This window comes from Salvelinus sp. IW2-2015, linkage group LG28 (genome assembly GCF_002910315.2).
Source record: "Salvelinus sp. IW2-2015 linkage group LG28, ASM291031v2, whole genome shotgun sequence".
In the NCBI taxonomy this organism is placed as follows: Eukaryota; Metazoa; Chordata; class Actinopteri; order Salmoniformes; family Salmonidae; genus Salvelinus; species Salvelinus sp. IW2-2015.
This window is the reverse complement of record NC_036868.1, coordinates 22,537,014-22,557,913: the sequence shown is the minus strand read 5'-3', so window position 1 is coordinate 22,557,913 and position 20,900 is coordinate 22,537,014. Positions and strand designations below refer to the sequence as shown.

Here is a 20,900-nt window from a genome sequence, read left to right as displayed (position 1 = left end):
CAGAATCAGCAGCTCTTACGTCATCATAGAGGAGGGGCTATGTAAATTTAGCAGAATAATGTATGGGGATGCAGCCTGCTATTTCCACTTGCCCATCAATAAAATCTAAGGGGGAAATCGTCGATTCAAATTGCTAAATTAAAAAGAAAAAGGATATCATATTCTCTCGTCTCCAGGCATTAGTCCAGAATATATGGAACATGGCATCGAAATGTCCTAAATGCGACAAGACTGTTTATTTTGGTAAGTGCATTTTTCATATGATCATATAGCCTATCATCCCATGTCTGTATTGTGTGGAAACCCCCCCGAGTGTGCTATGTAGGCCTAATTACTTAGGCTATTGTAGACACCCGTTACAGCTATTGTTTAAAAAAATATAAACCCACTGTCACATTATAATTATACAGTAAGCCTAGACAATATTACCCTACAGATTGGGGAAGACCTAATTGGAAATTGTACTGCCTTTGATCTATTGTATTAGAATGAACCAGTAGGCTATTTACTTTAGGTATGGCGGCGTCAGCCTAGCGTGCCTATATAGGCTAAACCAATTAGGCCCGGGTCTCTGACTGTACATGACTTCGGAAGTGATGTGTGGTATAGCCTACATCTGCTTAAGCCATGCAAGGAGGTGGGATCATTTCTTCCTTCATCAGGACATATAAGAAACCTACGTCCCACGAGTATTGGCTAGCCTATACATCGATCAGAACAGTGAGAATATTCGTAATATCAGTCCAATACAACGCCATGCAGACGGGTGAGGGCCAAGTCTACTTTCAGCGCACACCGCTAACCTGCAACTGACCAGTTGGGTTTTGGAGGGATATAGCCTAAAGTGAAAACATCTGTCCCCAGATTAATGACATAAGCAGCCTTTTCCATTGATGGCTATTAGATGGATTTAAAAGTAATACATTTCTCCTTGACTGATAGCCTATTTACAGTAGGCCTATTCAGGGAATGTGTTCATGGTTTTAAAATAATTGAGATAGCCAGCCTAGCTGCTTGGCACAATAATCAGATTGAGCTAAACCAATTAATTAGGCATGCTGCTGCGCTGATAGATAGGCCCTACCTTCCATATAAATAATTAATTYGTTGCATTGACTTTGCCCTGGCCTACATGATCAAAAGWATGTGGATGCCTGCTTGTCGAAAATCTCATTCAAAAGTCATGGGCATTAATATGGAGTTGGTTCCCCTTTGCTGCTATAACAGCCTTCATTCTGGGAAGGCTTTCCGCTAGATGTTGGAACRTTGMTGCGGGGACTTGCTTCAATTCAGCCACAAGAGCATTTGTGAGGTTGGGCACTGATGTTGGACGATTAGGCCTGGCTCGCCATCGGTGTTCCAATTCATCCCAAAGGTGATCGATGGGGTTGAGGTCAGGGCTTTGTGCAGGCCAGTCAAGTTCTTCCACACTGATCTCGAAAAAAACATTTCTGTATGSATCTCGCTTTGTGCACGGGGGCATTGTCATGCTGAAACAGGAAAGGGCATTCCCCAGACTGTTGCCACAAAGTTGGAAGCACATAATTGTTTAGAATATCATTGTATGCTGTAGGGTTAAGATTTCCGTTCACTGGAACTAAGGGGCCTAGCCCGAACCATGAAAAACAGCCCCAGACCATTATTCCTCCTCCACCAAACTTTACAGTTGACACTACGCATTGGGGCAGGTAGTGTTCTMCTGGCATCCGCCAAACCCAGATTCATCCTTCAGACTGCCAGATGGTGAAGCGTGATTCATCACTCCAGAGAACGCGTTTCCACTGCTCCAGAGTCYAATGGCGGCAAGCTTTACACCACTCCAGCCAACGCTTGGCATTGCGCATGGTAATCTCAGGCTTGTGTGCAGCTGCTCGGCCATGGAAACCCATTTCATGAAGCTCCCGATAAACAGTTCTTATGCTGACGTGGCTTCCAGAGGCAGTTTGGAACTCGGCAGTGAGTGTTGCCACCGAGGACAGATGATTTTTGCACGCTTCGCGCTTCAGCACTCGGCGGTCCCGTTCTGTGAGCTTGTGTGACCTACCACTTTGTGGCTGAGCCGTTGTTGCTCCTAGACGTTTCCTCTTCACAATAACAGCACTTACAGCACTTACACTTACATCCTATGACGGTGCCACGTTGCAAGTCTGAGCTCTTCAATAAGGCCATTCTACTGCCAATGTCTGTCAATGGAGATTGATGGCTGTGTGCTCAATTTTATTCACGTCAGCAACAGTTGTGGCTGAAATAGCCGAATCCACTAATATGAAGGGGTGTCCACATACTTTTGTATATATAGTGTATCTCTGGAGAACAATAAGAATCTGATTTCAGCACTAACTGGCATGGACAGCTCCCAAAGAAGGAAATGGAGTGGAGCCTCGCGCCAGCCGACCAACCAAACCAATGGCAGAGTGTGCATGTGAGTCCGAGACACTATAAAACGACAAGCCGATTCAACATGTTCTCTCATATGGCCTACCAGACCTGGCTGTARGCCTACTGTATGTTGAAACATACATGATTCAATCTAGTCTCTGTTATTTATTTCCCACTCCCCTGTAAAAAGTAGGACACAATAGTAAAAAAAAAAAAAAAACGATCAAAGAAAGAGATTGTTTTGATAGTTCTTCTTAGACTATATTACACTATTTTTCATGAGTTAAAACAGTAAGTGTAGGTCTATGATAGTCATCGGCAGTGCATCAGAATAAAACCTCGTCGCAACACTTTTCCTTCATCTTGAAGCATCTGTTTCTTCTTACCTAATTAGCCCAGAATGGGCAATGTCTTGGGCTTTCTATCTGGTAATAAATGAATGAATGAATACCGGATAAAACTTGAAATCTGCTTACTGTCTATTATCTTAATACTTTCCCTTATGGAATGTCCCTCTGATCCGTGCTTGTGTTGCRTGTCACCAATAAAGAGGGCAATGCCACTCTCTTTGTGTTTATTCGCATATTCACACGCTGCCCCCTGAGGCTCCTCATTTCTAAAGTCCGTGTCTGCTTTGATGCTATCATTGAGTGCTGCTAAATCTGCAGTGTTTACTTCTCTACTCCCACTCTCATTATGAAATACTGCATATTCTCTCTGAGTCCTTTTGCCTCAGGAGTTTAGATRATGTTTGATGTACGTTGCGTAACTCCTAGTCTTTGATTCGGCCCTCACAAGATCTTTTCTCTCATTTCAACACTCTAATCTGGGCCATTGCATAATCGTCATCAGCCATATCTCTGAAACTGTACTGACTTCATGTGTCATTTAGTTGCTGTTCCTGTCCATGAAAGCTGATAATAATCCTCCATCCTCCCTGACTGTCAGAGTCATAGCCTGTGCCCCCAATGGTACCCTGTTGCCTATGTGGTGCACTAAATAGGGAAAACACTCTTTGGAAAAAAAGGTGCTATCTAGAACCTAAAAGGGTTATTCAATCAAATGTATTTATAAAGCCCCTTTTACATCAGCAGATGTCACAAAGTGCTATACAGAAACCCAGCCTAAAACCMCAAACAGCAAGCAATGCAGATGTAGGAGCACGGTGGCTGGAAAAAACTCGAAAGGCAGGAACCTAGGAAGAAACCTAGAGAGAAACCAGGTTCTGAGGGGTGGTCAGTCCTCTTCTGGATGTGCGCCGGGTGGAGATTATAACAGTACAGTGGCAAGAAAAAGTATGTGAACCCTTTAGAATTACCTGGATTTCTGCATAAATTGGTCATCAAATTTGATCTGWTCTTCATCTAAGTCACAWCAATAGACAAACATAGTGTGCTTAAACTAATAACACACAAATTATTGTATTTTTCYTGTCTWTATTGAATACATCATTTRAACATTCACAGWGTAGGTTGGGAAAAGTATGTGAACMCCTAGGCTAATRACTTCTCCAAMAGCTAAYTGGAGTCAGGAGTCAGCTAACCTGGAGTCCAATCAATGAGACGAGATTGGAGACGTTGGTTAGAGCTGTCTTGCGCTATGAAAAACACTCACAAAAATTGAGTTTAAGAAGAATCCTAGAGAGTCAGCTAAAGACTTACAGAAATCTCTGGAACATGCTAACATCTCTGTTGACGAGTCTACGATATGAAAAACACTAAACAGAATGGTGTTCATAGGAGGACACCACGGAAGAAGCCACTGCTGTTAAAAAAAAAACATTGCTGCACGTCTGAAGTTTGCAAAAGTGCACCTGGATGCTCCGGCAAAATATTCTGTGGACAGATGAAACTACAGTTGAGTTGTTTGGAAGGAACACACAACACTGTGTGTGGAGAAAAAAAAGGCACAGCACACCAACATCAAAACTCCATCCCAACTGTAAAGCGTGGTGGAGGGAGCATCATGGCCTGGGGCTGCCTCGCCGCCCCAGGGCCCGGACAGCCCGCTATCGTTGACGGAAAAATGAATTCTCAAGACATTCTGCAGGAGAATGCTAGGCCATGTGTATTATTCGGCTGTCCCCATAGAATAACACTTTGGAGAACCCTTTTTAGTTCCAGGTAGAACCCTTTTGGGTTTCAGGTAGAACCCTTTTCACAGAGTTTTTTGCGGAACCCAGAAGGGCTCTACCTGGAACCGAAARGGGTTCTACCTGGAACCAAAAAGGGTTCTCCTATGGGGACATCCAAGGAACCCTTTTGTGTAGGATGCCATTCGGGATCCTGCCATAGAGTCCTGCTCCCACACTGCCACTGGATGGATTTCATCAACAGATACAGGATGAGACATAGTCACATATTGTACCAGAGGGGAAACAAAATACCCTTAATCAACCTTAATTATTTAGACTGAACAACCCCCACAGCCTTCCCTCTTTCTTTCTCACTTTCTCACTCTGTCTTTATCTCTTTCTCATTTACTCTCTCTGTCTGTGTGTGTGTGTGTGTGTGCTTGTGTGTGTTGTGTGATGTGTGTGTGTGGTGTTGGTGGTGTGTGTGTTGTGTGTGTGTGTGGTGTGTTGTGTGTGTGTGTGTGTGTGTGTGTGTGTGTGTGTGTGTGTGTGTGTGTGTGTGTGTGTGTGTTGTGTGTGCATGTTGTATGTGTGTTTGTGTGCATGCTTGTATGCCATCTATGCAGCTGGAAATGTAGAGAGGGAGAAACAAGAGAGAGCGAGAGAAAGAGAGAGACGAACAGAGAGCGAGAGGAGGGAGAGAACACTCTGCAGGGACAGACTCTCATGACTCTCAAGCAAAGTGGCTATTGTCTGTCTGCCGAGGTGACTATGTGGTCACTGCCTCCACTTAACTTATCTTGCATTAGTACAGGTCGCCAGTCTAAAAAGCATGGGATATCGGGTGTGCCAGAGGCATGTGGCTGCCTCGGTATTCTGGGCTATATCTAACAGAGGTTAGAGATAAAAGCCTCATTGAGTAGCTTGTCTATGTCCTCTCTCTCCTCCTTGCAATCCACAGCAGCCAGGGAAGGGCATTAGACATTGGACAGGAAGCATTTTCAGCATATTGTCTCTCTTTTACTGTAGTCTAATTTGCAGGCAGATTGTGACTGTGCATGCGTGCCAATGTGTGCGTGTGGGCGTGTGTGTGTCTGACAGAATGATGGCTAGGCGGAACGGACAGAAGTGGGGCAGAGGCTTTGGGATTTGAGATATGAAACAGGCTTTTGAATTACAATGGTGACTCATGCTATGGGTAAGTCTGGCACAGCGGGGGCCAGACACCAAAAGATACACTGACCAGAAAAGACTGGAGGCACAATGGAGACGTGGAGAAAACGGTGGAATCAATATAACATGATCATCAAACATGAAAGAGAATCTACTCCTCTGTACAACAGAGATAACCAGACTTCCGTCAGAAGGCAATGGACAGGTGGGGTTTAGGTTGATGATGAAATGAATGACTAACACAATCCAACCGCCAGAGAAATGTTCTTCCCTACTGAACTAGCTCATCTGTAGCATTTCATACTCAATTGACATCTAATGTGTAAATGCAACCACAACATGTCCTTTTCCTCTACAGTAATGTAACACCCCCCCCCCCCCCCCCCCCCCTCTCTGTCTTCTCCTCCCCCCAGCGGAGAAGGTGACATCCCTGGGGAAAGACTGGCACAAGTTCTGTCTGAAATGTGAGCGCTGCAACAAGACCCTGAACCCAGGGGGCCATGCTGAAGTAAGAGGAGTCGGTAGCTTACCCCACACAGAGACAGTCAGTGGACAACCACAGGGGGCTTTGTGTACAATAGAGAGGAGTAACTGTGCAGACATTTTTGGCTCTGTTACCATAGATCTCTGGGAGGGTTAGAGAGGGTTAGGGCCTCATGGGGAGAGTATCAGCATTCTGACATAGCCTATTCATCAATATGGGAACTGTACAGTACTGTACAGGAGGCTAGGCCAGTTACGAACAGATAGGATTGGTTTMTATTGAGGTTCATACAGGCTACTAAAGGATGTGGTTTTACGTGTAGTGTACAGTGCAATCTGAAATCCATTGGGTTCCTCTCTTATTTGTGGAATGTTTGTTTAAAAGATCCAAAGATCCCTCCAAAGCTACATCAGCCATTTTAAACTCAAGTCAGTCATGCAGCCCTCAATACTGGAATGGACATCAATATGTTATAGGGCTATTTTTGACTTGAGTTGTGTTTGTTCCCAGATACTTTTGCTCATTGTCTTTCCTTCTGTTCACAGCATGATGGAACACCTTACTGCCACAAGCCATGCTATGCTGCCCTCTTTGGACCAAAAGGTGAAATACATMAACTTTATAGTCAGCCATTATTTTGTTTTGTGCTTATGTGCTAATAAAGTGTTTAATTACAGTGAGYCCTTAAGATAGGCCTAATTTATACTTCTCCAGAGTCTCATAAAAGGAAACCGCTTTGGTTAATGTGCTCGCACAGTATGTAATAAAGCCTCTCTCTGTAGGTGTGAACATAGGAGGTGCTGGCTCTTACGTCTATGAGGCTCCCGTTAACGATACCCCTGCCAGCGTTTCCACGGAAACAGGGGCMAAATTCGAGGAGAAGAAAGCTCACGCCAGAGGCCCAGTGAAGGGTAAGGAACATGACAGAAAAATAAAACGAAAAAAAGAGGACAAACTCAAAAAAGAAGGATAGAGCTACTGTCATGTGTTATGCCATATGGAGAGGGTATTCAGTGTGTTTTGACCACTGGTTGTGTAACAGTCCTGTTCTCCTCCATCTCTTTCTGACACAGCTGCAAGCTTCTCCACTTTTTCTGGAGAGCCCAGTAAATGTCCAAGATGCAGCAAGACAGTGTATTTCGGTAAGCCTGTTATGTTATTGTCCACGTCATTTTATATGTGCCTATGTGTATGTATCTGTGTATGTATCTGTGTAKGTACAGTACGAGTCAAAAGTTTGKACACACCTACTTGTAACGTTTACGCTGGGAGGCTGGAAGCAAGTACAGGGAGTGCAAATTCAATAATAAATAGAACATAGTACAAAACAAGAAATACTAAAAGCATACAGACATGAAACAGAAACTGAGTCATAACGCCTCAGGAAAGAACCAAGGGGAGTGACAGATATAGGGGAGATAATCAGGAAGKTGATGGAGTCCAGGTGAGTGTCATGAGGTGGCAGGTGTGCGTAATGATGGCGGCAGGTGTGCATAATGATGAGACAACTGGCGATTTCGATGCGCCGGAGAGGGGGAGCGGGAGTAAACGTGCCACTCATTCAAGGGTTTTTCTTAATTTTKACTATTTTCTACATTGTTGAATAATAGTGAAGACATCAAAACTATGAAATAACACATATGGAATTATGTAGTAACAAAAAAGTKTGAAACAAATMAAAATATATGTTATATTTGAGATTCTTCAAAGTAGCCACCTTTTGCCTTGATGACAGCTTTGCACAGTCTTGGCATTCTTTCAACCAGCTTCATGAGGTAGTCACCTGGAATGCATTTCAATTAACAGGTGTGCCTTGTCAAAGTAAATTTGTGGAATTTCTTTCCTTCTTAATGCGTTTGAGCCAATCAGTTGTGCTGTGACAAGGTAGGGGTGGTATATATATATATATATATATATATATATTTAAACTTGATTTAACTAGGCAAGTCAGTTAAGAACAAATTCTTATTTATAATGATGGCCTACCCCGGCCAAACCCGGATGATGCTGGGCCAGTTGTGCGGGTCTCCCAATCACGGCCGGATGTGATACAGCCTGGAAGATAGCCCTATTTGGTAAAAGACCRTCCATATTATGGCAAGAAMAGCTCAAATAAGAAAGAGAAATGACAGTACATCATTACTTTAAGACATGAAGGTAAGTCAATACGGAATATTTCAAGAACTTTTAAAGTTTMTTCAAGTGCAGTCTCAAAAACCATCAAGTGCTATGATGAAACWGGCTCTCATGWGGACCGCSACAGGAAAGGAAGATCCAGWGTTACCTCTGCTGCAGAGGATAGGTTMATTAGAGTTACCARCCTCAGATTGCAGCCCAAATATATGCTTCACAGAGTTCAGGTAACAGACACATCTCAACATCAACTGTTCAGAGGAGACTGCGTGAATCAAGCCTTCATGATCGGATTGCTGCAAATAAACCACTACTAAAGGACACCAATAAGAAGATGAGACTTGCTTGGGACAAGAAACACGAGCAATGGTCATTAGACCGGTGGAAATCTGTCATTTGGTCTGATGAGTCCAAATTTGAGATTTTTGGTTACAACCACCGTGTATTTGTGAATAGGTGAACGGAGAATAGGTGAACGGATGATGTGTGGTTCCCACCGTGAAGCATGGAGGAGGAGGTGTGGTGGTGTGGGGGTGCTTTGCTGATTACACTGTCAGTGATTTATTTAGATTTCAAGGCACACTTAACCAGCATGGCTACCACAGCATTCTGCAGCGATACGCCATCCCATCTGGTTTGCGCTTAGTGGGACTATCATTTGTTTTTCAACAGGACAATGACCCAAAACACACCTCCAGGCTGTGTAAGGGCTATTTGACCAAGAAAAAGAGTGATGGAGTGCTGCATCAGATGACCTGGCCTCCACAATCACCCGATCTCAACCAAATTTAGATGGTTTGGAATGAGTTGGACCGCAGAGTGAAGGAAAAGCAGCCAACAAGTGATCAGCATATGTGGGAAATCCTTCAAGACTGTTGGAAAAGCATTCCTCATGAAGCTGGTTGAGAGAAGGCCAAGAGTGAGCAAAGCTGTCATCAAGGCAAAGGGTGGCTACTTTGAAGAATTTGTGTATCTGTATGTATCATGTGTCTGTGTATATATCTGTGTATCATGTATCTGTATCTGTGTATCATATGTGTATGTGTGTATGTGTATGTGAGTGTGAGTGTGTGTCTACAATGCACATGGTGGCTGGCAACTGTAAGTACTAGAGGAATGTTGTTTCCATGGTGATATGCCTGAAATTGTGTGTGCGTGCGCCTGCTTGTGTGTGCAGCTGAGAAGGTAACGTCCCTGGGGAAGGACTGGCATCGACCCTGTCTGCGCTGTGAGAGATGCTGCAAGACCCTGGCCCCAGGAAGCCACGCAGAGGTGAGAGACAGAAAACAGGAAGAAGGGGTAGGGAAGAGGGAGATGTGGGGAGTGGAGAAAGGAGAGAAAATAGAAAGGTTTAAGGAGATGCCCTGTCTGTGCTCTCTGAATCTGAATGACATTTTCCACGTACTCGGAATTTGACTTCGTGGGAAGGTGCTGCTAGTGATAGACAGACAACACATAATCTACATACAGTACATACAAAATAAATACAATAAACAAAGAACAATTACACATGATAGGAGAGTATGCAAATTTACAGTTGAAAATGTACAGAGAATATACTTATAAAATGTACAATTTACAGTGGGAGTGCAACGTAGTGCAGTTCTAGTAATTATATTGCATGTGGCAGGAACTGTCTGGGTACAGTAAATTCTATTAATTCCATTCTGTTTCAGCATGATGGGCAGCCCTACTGCCACAAACCGTGTTATGCCACCCTGTTTGGGCCCAAAGGTATGCTATACTCACTCAAGATTTTCTTCTCTTAACCATATGAAAGACCAACCACCCTATTGCTATGCTTTTACATGTATTATGATATTTCATAGATATCACCATAGTCAGATGTCCATTGTTCCATTCCAGGGGTGAACACCGGAGGTGTTGGGAGCTACATCTACGATGAACCCAGCGCTGAGGCAGTGGCAGAGACTGAGGCCCAGCCTTGAGTTTACCCATATCCCCCACCACCTCCTCCTCCAGCCAGACCTCTTCAGCATTGGCTCTCTCACCTCATGCCTTGTTACTATCCCCAGTCTTAGATAGGCTGAGTATATCTGTATTTCCAACCTGTCCCTACACCCTACTCTGCCTCTCCATTAGGTTATTCAGCATCTACAGAAACCAMGTGTCAAATAGTACACATTGTAGGCTTAACTCACAAGAATGGATATTTAGAATGTTCAGTTGTATTTCTAGATTATTTATACCTCTACTTTTTGTATTGCGATGAATCTTTTTTAGCGAACATCTCCCCTGTGAAATGTACAGTAGGTTCATCGATGTCCCCTTCCTCGTTGTTCATGTCTCTCCAAGATGCCAAATCAGCAGAAGTGTGTGTAAGATGACCAGTACAATGTGTATTAAATGAAAGCCACCATATGGTTTGACTCTACACAGTACAGCACAGACCTAGTGAGGGAAAGATGAGGTGGGGGTCGGCCTTCTGTTTTTCATTCCCTGAAAATAATGTCATTTACCTGTGCACCTGCAAATACATGGCATACACAACTGGCATGATGATTTCCAAGCTTTCTGCTATAGGCCTATTCAGTATGTTCTTGCCAAGTTCACCCTGCGTCTAGGAGAACAGGATGATAGTGTAGAAACAGAAYAGATAGAGCATCCTAGGAATGTGCATTATTGTTAGCCTATTGCTGTTGGTTGTGCATCAAAGGTGTGTGTGTTACTTAAGAACATGGGTCATCAGAGATTTTCTACAATAAAGTTGTGAGAACATGAAAGGTTGTTTTGTGTCTTATTTGGGGAAAAGTGTAAAGGGTTATTTACAGGAACCTGTTACATATTGGTAGTTATTACAGTGTAGGCTACAACTCAGACAAATATAAATTATTTAAAGATATCTGATATAAAGAATTATAGTAAAAAGCTTTGGAGCACCTTAAATGAAATTTTGGGCAAAAAGGCAAACTCGGCCCTATCATTCATTGAATCAGATGGCTCACTCATCACAAAACCCACTGATATTGCCAACTACTTTCATGTTTTTTTCATTGGCAAGGTTAGCAAACTTTGGCATGACAAGCATTGAAAWKTTGAATTCCGTAAAGTGAGTGTGGAAGAGGAAAAGCAATTATTGTTGTCTAGCAACAATGACAAGCCTCTTGGGTCTGATAACGTGGGTGGAAATTTACTGAGGATGATAGCGTACAATATTGCCTTTACTAGTTGCCATCTGTTCAATCTAAGCCTCCAGGAAAGTTTGTGCCCTCAGGYCTGGAGGGAAGCAAAAGTCATTACGCTACCGAAGAATAGCAAAGCACTCTTTACTGGCTCAAACAACCAACCAATCAGCCTKTTACCAACCCTTAGTAAACTTTGGGAAAAAATGACAACGCTATTTCACAGTAAATAAATTAACAACAGATTTTCAGTGCACTTATAGGGAAGGGCWTTCAACATGTATGGCACTTACACAAATTACTGATGATTGGCTGAGAGAAATTGATAATAAAAAGATTGTGGGAGCTGTTTTGTTAGAATTCATTGCAGCTTTTGACATTATCGATCATAATCTGCTGCTGGAAAAACATATGTGTTATGGCTTTASATCCCCTGCTATAMTGTGGATTGAGAGTTACCTGTCTAACAGAACACAGCCTCTACAGGAATGGTGGGTCCCCCTTGGGATGRTTGGGCTAACGTACACTACCATTCAAAAGTTTGAGGTCACATAGAAATGTCCTTGTTTTTGAAAGAAAAGCTCATTTTTGGTCCATTAAAATAACATCAAATTGATCAGAAATACAGTGTAGACATTGTTTATGTTGTAAATGACTATTGTAGCTGGAAACKGAAGATTTYTTATGGAATATTTACATAGGCGTACAGAGGCCTGTGTTCCAATGGCACGTTGTGTTAGCTAATCCAAGTTTATCATTTTAAAAGGATAGTTGATCATTAGAAAACCCTTTTGCAATTATGTTAGCACAGCTGAAAACTGTTGTTCTGATTAAAGAAGCAATAAAACTTACCTTCTTTAGACTAGTTGAGTATCTGGAGCATCAGCATTTGTGGGTTTGATTACAGGCTCAAAATGKAGAAATTGCCAAGAAACTGAAGATCTTGTACAACACCGTGTACTACTCCCTTCACAGAACTGCGCAAACTGACTCTAACCAGAATAGAAAGAGGAGTGGGAGGCCCCGGTGCACAACTGAGCAAGAGGACAAGTACATCAGAGTGTCTAGTTTGAGAAACAGATGCCTCACAAGTYCTCAACTGGCAGCTTCATTAAATAGTATCCGCAAAACACCAGTCTCAACGTCAACAGTGACACTCTAATGTACTTGTCCTCTTGCTCAGTTGGCACCGGGGCCTCTCACTCCTCTTTCTATTCTGGTTAGAGTCAGTTTGCGCAGTTCTATGAAGGGAGTAGTTGCTCAAAGTAGAGGAGAGATTGACTTCATCACTACTTGTATTTGTGAGAGGTATTGACATGTTGAATGCACTGAGCTGTCTGTTTAAACTACTAGCACACAGCTCAGACACCCATGAATAACCTACGAGACATGCCACCAGAAGTTTCTTCACAGTCCCCAAGTCCAGAACAGACTATGAGAGGCACACAGAACTACATAGAGCCCTGACTACATGGAACTCTATTCCACATCAAGTAACTCATGCAAGCAGTAAAATTCGATTTAAAAAAAATCATTTAAAAAAATAGATAGATAAAAATACACCTTATGGAACAGTGGGGACTGTGAAGAGACACACACAGGCATAGACACATGTGTGGCCGATGTGAAATGGCTAGCTAGTTAGCGGTGGTGGGCGCTAATAGTGTTTTAATCGGTGACGTCACTCGTCCCGAGTCCTAGAAGTAGTTGTTCCCCTTGCTCTGCAAGGGTCGCGGCTTTTTTGGTGCGATGGGTAACGATGCTTCGTGAGTGACTGTGGTTGAGGTGTGCAGAGGGTCCCTGGTTCGAGCCCAGGTTGGGGCGAGGAGAGGGACGGAAGCTATACTGTTACACATGCATACACACATGATAACATGTACTATACACACATGTACACATGGATTTTGTGTTGTAGATATGTGGTAGTACACTAGCGGCACACACTTAATGTGCTGTGAAATCTGTTGTGAAATATACTGTAATGTTTTTAAAATTGTATAACTGCTTTAATTTTGCTGGACCACAGGAAGAGTAGCTGCTGCCATGGTGATCCATAATAAATACATATACAGACCATTGTCTACCAGCAGAGTGCGACTATTTCTTATTTAGCAAGGTGTCACGAGGATATGAACATGCGAAAACACCGCAAAGGCTTGTGGGTGTTGTAGTTCTCTAGCTCACGCATATATATTTTGTAAGTGAAACCTAAAGTCCTCGCTGTAATGTCAGCTGCGATTCTTGTGCCCGCTGTTGTCGGTGGTGGAATATTGCTCATTGTTTCTGAATGTTTTCGCCTGGAAGAAAGCGGTACAGTTGCTCCGGCACCCGGCAGATATGATGGGTGGAATATGATGGAGGGAAAGACGGTCATTTTGACCGGAACGAACAGTGGCATAGTGAAAGCCTTTAGCCGGAAGCTGCACAAACCAGTGTTTAGTAATGAAGGTAACCTTTCAAAGTGCGCAATGGTGTGCTGTCCAACGTGCTGAAACAGTCACGTGTGTACACAGTCGCTTGGTATTTGTTTACAAAAGCTAACAACGTCAATTAAGWTTTAAATAAATTCAGTACAGGGATTAGTTATCCTAATTACAATTCCTTCACTGGAAATCACTTGCAATGATTGTAGTTTATTACAAATTATATAGATTTAGATACATATATAGAGACCAACATGACACAGTCATCCAGCCATCATTAAACAAAACCTCTATGCTAATCATTCACTATGTGTGCCTCTTACATGCCTATTTTCCTTCTGTCTCCCCACATTAGGAAGAACAAAAAGTTGACGTGCTCATCTACAACGCAGGCATCTACCAGTGTCCCTACACCAMGACTGAGGAGGGTTTCAAGATGCAGCTGGGGTTCAACCACCTGGGTCACTTCCTCCTCACCCACCTCGTCCTGGACTTCCTCAAGCTCTCCTCSCCCAGCCGCGTGGTGGTGGTCTCCTCCRATCTCTACAAGTATGGCAGCATCAACTTTCGAAGACCTCAACTGTTGTGGTTTGTTGAAGTTATTTTGTGTATATTGTATTCCTTAGCACAAACCAGTTTGCACCGGAAAATGAAAAAAAACGAACGTTTCTTATTTGACAAGAGTTCAGGKTAGTCCTTTCCTGTTTCAGACAGTTTTCTTCAATTTGGTGCCTCATGAATACAACCCTTGTGTAATGTCTTTTGTGTTTCTATGGATGATTTTCCCCTTGAGGGATAATAAMATTTTCTACTTCTACTACCACTCCAGTGAGAGCAGCTGCAACAAAGCGTCCTGTTACAGCCAGAGCAAGYTGGCTAATATTCCCGTGAGCTGACCCGGCGCTGGAARAGGAGGGCGTCATGGTCAACACACTCTCCCCAGGCATGGTGAGGACCAGGCTGGGGAGGCACATCTACATCCCCCTTCCTGGCAAAACCTCTCCTCTACCTGGCCTCGCTGGCCTTCTTCAAGAGCCCACTGGAGGGCGCTTGGACGCCGCTCTACCTGGCGTGTTCGCCCGACATGGAGGGAGTGGTGGGGAAGTGCTTCGCTAATTGCGAGGAGCTGATGCCCAGGGTAATGGATGATCACTCGGTCAAGAGGCTGTGGAACCTGAGTGAAAGCATGGTGGGGATCAAGTCTCAGTAAGGGACCTGGGATCCAGACACTCTTCTAGAGACGATCCGAAATACTTTTCCCTGTGAATCAAGTGAATTGGGAGATGATTGATTGAGACTGTTTGGGATTTCATTGGAACTGGGATCAGTGGGTAAAGTTCCCAATGTTTTGGTGTGCGTGTGTGTGCATCTGTGAGAGATGTGCAAATATTGTGTGGATGGAGTGTGAGTGGGATTGGAGGTGTGCATGCCGAGAGTGCTAATAATGTGATCAATGTGCCTGTGAAACAGAGAAGATCCATTGAGAATTTCTACATGCAGTGTTCCATGAATGTGTAACTAAGTATACCAGTTCCCATAGGAACCTACTAGATTATATGTACTGTACTTTTTTTCACCAGTGTTTACAGAATCACAAATTCACACAATCAAAGTATAAGGGAGCTAAATCCTAGTAGCGGTTATTAAAGGGAAGCTGGACTGTCATATTTGCTTTTAATGTGTGCTTACATGTTTGGTTATAGTGCTATCGAAACATCCCCGGGGTGGTTTGAAAAGCAAGCAAATGGATATCTAGTTCACCAGCTGTATATAAATGCTAAGGCAGCTTAGCTCATGCATACCGCATCGTGCATTTGACGGTGGCAAAAAGGAATAGAGGAGTGGTTGTGTTGTGTTGCCTAATCCAGTTTTCCTCTCATGAAGTGTTTGAATTGTAAATGCGTTGCCTTCTGCTGTGACTGGATGCACAGGAACAATTAAGTTTACAACGAGATTCAGAATCAGTTGGATGCTGTTGCGACGTTGATGCTGTGGTGGCTCCCTCCTCTGGATAGATGTAATCTCTCAAGTAATTCCCTTTTCGCTCCAGAGTGAGTGAGTGAGTGAGAGGGGGAGTGTGTTTTGAATGTCAATGCGGAGGTATGGCTTATGCTATACATTAACAAAATAGTCGACAATCCTAAGATAGTTTCTCTACATGTGTGCGCACACAGTTTGATTTGAATGCTTTTAAAACAATATTGTTTCTGCAATCTTTTTAGCAAATGGCATAATTATTATCTTCCATACACACACGCACGCACGCACACACACACACGCACACACGCCAACACTAAAACACTTTAGCAAACCTTGGAGCATCTAAATGTGTAGTTTGTGCTTTATTAGGTTAAATGAAACACAACAGAAATATAGAAACATGCATCATTGTGTGATAGAAACAGATTTGTGTTTGCTTGATGGGGGTATGGGCATGGGAATCTGAGGTAGAGTGGGRCAGGAAAACGTCTCCAAGGGTTATAGAGCAAAAATAACATCACCGGGTAAGACAAATGTTTACATCTCAAAAGAAGTCCATCAGTAGCAAAATAATACATATTTCGAACGGTCTCTTTAAGCGCTCTGGATATTTCAAAATTGTGTCAAAGCAAAAACTGAACGAATCAATGGAGCTGCACTCAAACGGGTTTAGGCTAGGGGCATCTCTATTTTTGAGTAAAAACATCTCTTAGTACTGCAACTTTAACCCATTCCCCAGGCACCTCTTATACTGTATGGTAGTGCAACTTTAACCCATGCCCCATTGTCATACATATTTTACTCTGCACAAATGCAGCACAGTATTCAGTATTCAGCCTGTGATTGACAATAAACAAATCTTAATGTGCAATTTTGACAGTCTTCTTTAACATTCCAACTATCTCTCTTTGATTGGCAGATGCTCTTAACCAGACATATTTACAATGTGTTGGTGACCACATCTGATTGAATTGTAGTCATTTCTTTACAATCATCAGTTTTATATYTTCTTTTGAATGCAGCTACAAACAAAATATGTCTTTGAACACTCAATTATTGTAGTTGTAATTAAATATATTTATATATTTCAACAGTTACTTTAAATACTTCCTTCATCCACATGGAGCAACTGTGGTCTCTGGTACCTCCAAATACTATTTTATGTACCAAATGTACCAAAGGTAGCAGAGTCTTTTCCTATATTCCTCACTCATTTGGCACAGTAATGAATTGTCAATTCACCTGACCCAGACAATCTTACACATTCATTGTAGTGATGCGAACCACACTTTCGTCAGTTTTTCACAGCTGTGGCAACAATCTGATGAATTCATGCTTAACCTACTGTATTGTCCAAATGTCCTATCAAAATGAATGTCCTTCAACTGAACGGCTAGACTCACACTAATCAATGTGTTTTGCTGGATTCACCAAGACCTCTCACCTCACATCCCACCAGGGAAAGAGATGAAGAAAGAGAAAGACCAGTAAGTCAGAGGACGAGAATCCCTTCTTCTCTCAGTTCAGAAGTGTTCCATACAGCTGGGCTTTGGTGAGACTGTCCTTTCTGGAGAGTCCTAACGTGCCAAATGTTTGGTATTGCGGGGGAGGGGGACAAGGTGGTAGCGGGGGCGGTGGTGGACTGCCCTGGGGGGGCGATGGATGCTGCATCTCGGTCTGGTAGTGCTGCTGCAGCTCGGCAGCCATCTCCAGGGACCTTTGGTTTAGGGACTCAGTGGAGCTGTTTGGGCTGACGTCCTGGTACTCCTTGTTCTGCCCTCCACCTCCTCCCCCRGCCCCTGCTACACCGACACTGCCCTCCCTGTCATTGGAGCTTGCTGAGTGGTAGAGGCTGTGCTCTGACTCCTGGCTGTCCTCCTTTCCCCGGTAGAGATGGGTCTGGTGGGCCTGCTGGCTGTGGGACGGATGGGACTGACGGAGTCCCCCCACAGGGCTACACTGGGGGCTGGGCGTGGAGAAGCACACCGGGGTTTCCATGATGGGTCCTACCCCTGCCTGGTAGAAGTCTGCCCCTTCCTGGAAGCTGCTGTAGAGGGGCCCCAGGCGGATCTTGGCGGGCCGAACGGAGAAGTGCTGCTCGGAGAAGCTGTAGGGCGAGGCCCGGCCGGGCGAGTGGTACGAGTGGGCGCTTAGGTCCTCCACACTCAGCTGCCTCCAGCGGCCAATCAGCTCCTCCTCCTCAGGCGCCAGTGTACTGCCGCGGCGGCTGTCTCCATAGACGACGCTTGGCGAGGAGGAAGGAGGGAGGGGTTCGTAGGGCTCRCTGAAGCACGAGGACATGGTGCGGCTGTAGACGGGTGAGCTGCCGTTCTGGTGGTGTGCTCCGCCGGCCTGCTGGAAGACAGCGTGGACCTTGGCGAAGCCGCCCCCGCCAGGACTGTCCCTCTCCCAGGAGGAGTCACTCTTCCTCTCATAGTCTCCCCCATTCCTCCAGTCCATGTAGAGGGAGTGGTGGTGGGGAGAGGAGGCCGTGCTGCTCGGTGGGCCGTTGCCCTTGTCGTCCGAGCCCCCTCCGCTGAAGCTGGAGTAGGAGCTGCCTGAGGTGGGGCCCAGAGAGGTGGGGAACTTGGCAAAGCACTCCTGGGAGAAGCCAGACCTCAGCCCCAACAAGGGACCCTCCTCTGGGTTACTATCTGTGGAGTTCTGGGGCCCGTAGAGCAGCTTTCTCTGGCCATGGAGGTCCATGCTTGGCCTGCGCTCACGGTTCTGATCGACCGGGCAGTACAGAGCTGTGTCGCTGCTGTACAGGTCTGACTTGTAGGCTGCCCGGAGGCCCAGGCGCTCACCTCTGTCCAGGGTGTCCAGGAGGAAGCCTTGGTCCTGGGGCTGGGGGCTAGGCGAGCTAGAGGCTTGGCTGCCACTGCAGGCCTCGTCGGGCTTCTCCAGCACCTTGGCAATGACGGAGGCAGGGACAGAATCGGCATAGGCAGTGTGGCAAAGAGGTGTGCCCTCCATGTGCATGGTCACGCGTTCCTGGAATTCAGCAGGCAACTGAGAGAGAGAGAGAGAGAGAGAGAGAGAGAGAGAGGGAGAGAGAGAGAGAGACACTGAGGTATAGATAATGGTGATACAGAGACAGACCATGAGATTAGTGCATGGAAGTTCATGGAAGATGAAAAAATTAGGAAACAGACTCTACAAACATTGTTTTCACACATTAGCAACAACATACTGATTATGGCACCATATGGAGATCAGGCATGAAACTGAAAACTATAACTGAGGAGGTGGAACCTGGAGTTATTTCATGGATGGTAAACATAGGTACATCATGAGATCATTAGTTTGATATGTTGCTGTTGCCTCTGCCTCTCCATAGCAACAATAATTAAGCTTTTGCAGAAGGAATCTAGTCAATTATCGTTAATTGGCAATGAGAAGCTAGCTAATTATAGCTTCATGCCTAAAAGGAGCCAAGACAAAACTGAACATTTGTACAAACATCCTTTCATAGCAGTTGTATCACACATTCGCTTTAACCAATGTAAATACCCAATTACCATGAGATATTTAGATATTGTTTGCACATATTTCTAGGGCCAATTTTTCAAAGAACATTTTCATTTTCAACGGCGTACACCAGCCTAACCTGGACGATGCAGGGCCAATTGTGCGCCGCCCTACGGGACTCCCAATCACGGCCGGTTGTGGTACAGCCTGGATTCGAACCAGGGTGTCTGTAGTGACACCTCAAGCACTGAGTTGCAGTGTCTTAGCCCGCTGTGCCACTCGGGAGCCATGCTTGTTATGCAGTGGAGCAAGTGACTAACGCACTTCAATCATGGCCGGAAACTGATGCATCATTTCTCTGTGTTGCACCACATTCCATTAATAACCTTTTGATTACTCTCCAGTCCACAAACAAACAGACTGGAGAACATAAGTAGATCTATAACCTTTGACCCCATTGCAGCAGTGGACAGTATATGCCCAAGGTGTCATCAGTTTATCTGTTTCTTTCACTCCATAGAGGAAAACACACACACACACACACACACACACACACACACACACACACACACACACACACACACACCACACAACACACACACAACACACACACAACACACACACACACACACACACACAGTCGACACACAGCATTAATTTATGACCATTACGTAACTGATGAATCGTGTTTGCATTGATATTTCCACTCAGGCGCATGGTGCCAAATGTGCTGAGGCATTTTTTAACGGTATTGGCAACATGCCAGCTTTAAAATCTGCTCCTGCCACGCGGGCCGGGCAGGGGGCCCAGAGCTGATACAGCTGAAAGCCTTGCCAATCTGCCCTGGCACTAACGCACTCATCAATACTCGCTCGTTCCTCTCCCGCTGGAAAACAAAAGCAGCATGGGCACTGTTGGGCATACTCAAATCTCCATCTCCTTATGTATATAGTGTCTTAGCGCTCTGCAACCTTCCATCAATTACTCACTCACCTGTCACATAATGTAGCTGTAGTGTTCCATTGTTAATCACTGTCAAACATTTACCTCCTAACCAATCCATCACTGGAGTAATCACCTTATGATTCGAACTGTTGATGTATTGGAAGTTTGGAACTATTTCAGCTCAGGCCGAGGGCCCAGGTTTGAGCCCGTAATCCTGGCTCATGCATTGATTGATGTGAATGGATCAAGACGTGTGCTAATATTTGCAGCACTGCACATCGTGCYCATACCTCAAGTCAGGTGGATTCAGCTGCTTAGATAAAGGAAGAATGTTGTTTTATCTCCTGGGGATTTTTATCCAAGTGAATTTCCCTCCCTGTGTAGCTTCACCAACACCATCCAATGGCTGGGATTGAGGAAGTCGTGAGACCGTAGCTTCAGCTTAGCATTAGCTTTAACTTAGCCAGTGTAGTATGTTGGTAATAGGCAGCAGCAGACATGGGTTCAAATAGTATACATTCTCTTTCAAATACTTTAGCTGTGCTAGATTGCCCTTGCCAGGTGCAATGGAGCTAGTAAAAAAATCCCCAAAGGTCAAATCCTGCCTATCTGTCACTCTGACCAAGCTCAACCAAGCGCTTAAAGTTGGAAAGAAAACAAAGTACTATTTGAACCCAGGTCTGATAGGCAAAGAA

At 44.5% G+C, this 20,900-nt stretch overlaps 2 protein-coding genes and 1 long non-coding RNA gene across 5 annotated transcripts in view; 2 read left to right on the top strand and 1 right to left on the bottom strand.

The window, feature by feature from the left end:
- The first annotated feature begins 86 nt into the window (after positions 1–86).
- On the top strand, positions 87–10,518 carry LOC111954513 (cysteine-rich protein 2). Its single transcript, XM_023974301.3, has 8 exons — positions 87–243; positions 6,040–6,134; positions 6,656–6,713; positions 6,893–7,021; positions 7,184–7,252; positions 9,421–9,515; positions 9,920–9,977; positions 10,110–10,518. The coding sequence occupies exons 1-8, from the start codon at positions 201–203 to the stop codon at positions 10,190–10,192; spliced, it is 630 nt and encodes a 209-aa protein (XP_023830069.1). The 5' UTR covers positions 87–200; the 3' UTR covers positions 10,193–10,518.
- A 3,057-nt stretch (positions 10,519–13,575) lies between these two features.
- On the top strand, positions 13,576–16,660 carry LOC111954126 (uncharacterized). Its single transcript, XR_011474358.1, has 2 exons — positions 13,576–13,834; positions 14,165–16,660. It is a non-coding gene; the product is annotated as an uncharacterized lncRNA (long non-coding RNA).
- Positions 16,661–17,171: 511 nt separating this feature from the next.
- Positions 17,172–20,900, bottom strand: part of si:dkey-174m14.3 (brain-enriched guanylate kinase-associated protein) — a 35,725-nt gene continuing 31,996 nt past the window's right edge. For all 3 annotated transcript variants that reach the window (XM_023974298.3, XM_070435844.1, XM_023974299.3), the window contains one exon: positions 17,172–18,801. In XM_023974298.3, coding sequence (XP_023830066.1) covers positions 17,308–18,801 — 1,494 coding nt within the window. In that variant the 3' untranslated portion in view covers positions 17,172–17,307. The remainder of the gene's footprint in view (positions 18,802–20,900) is intronic.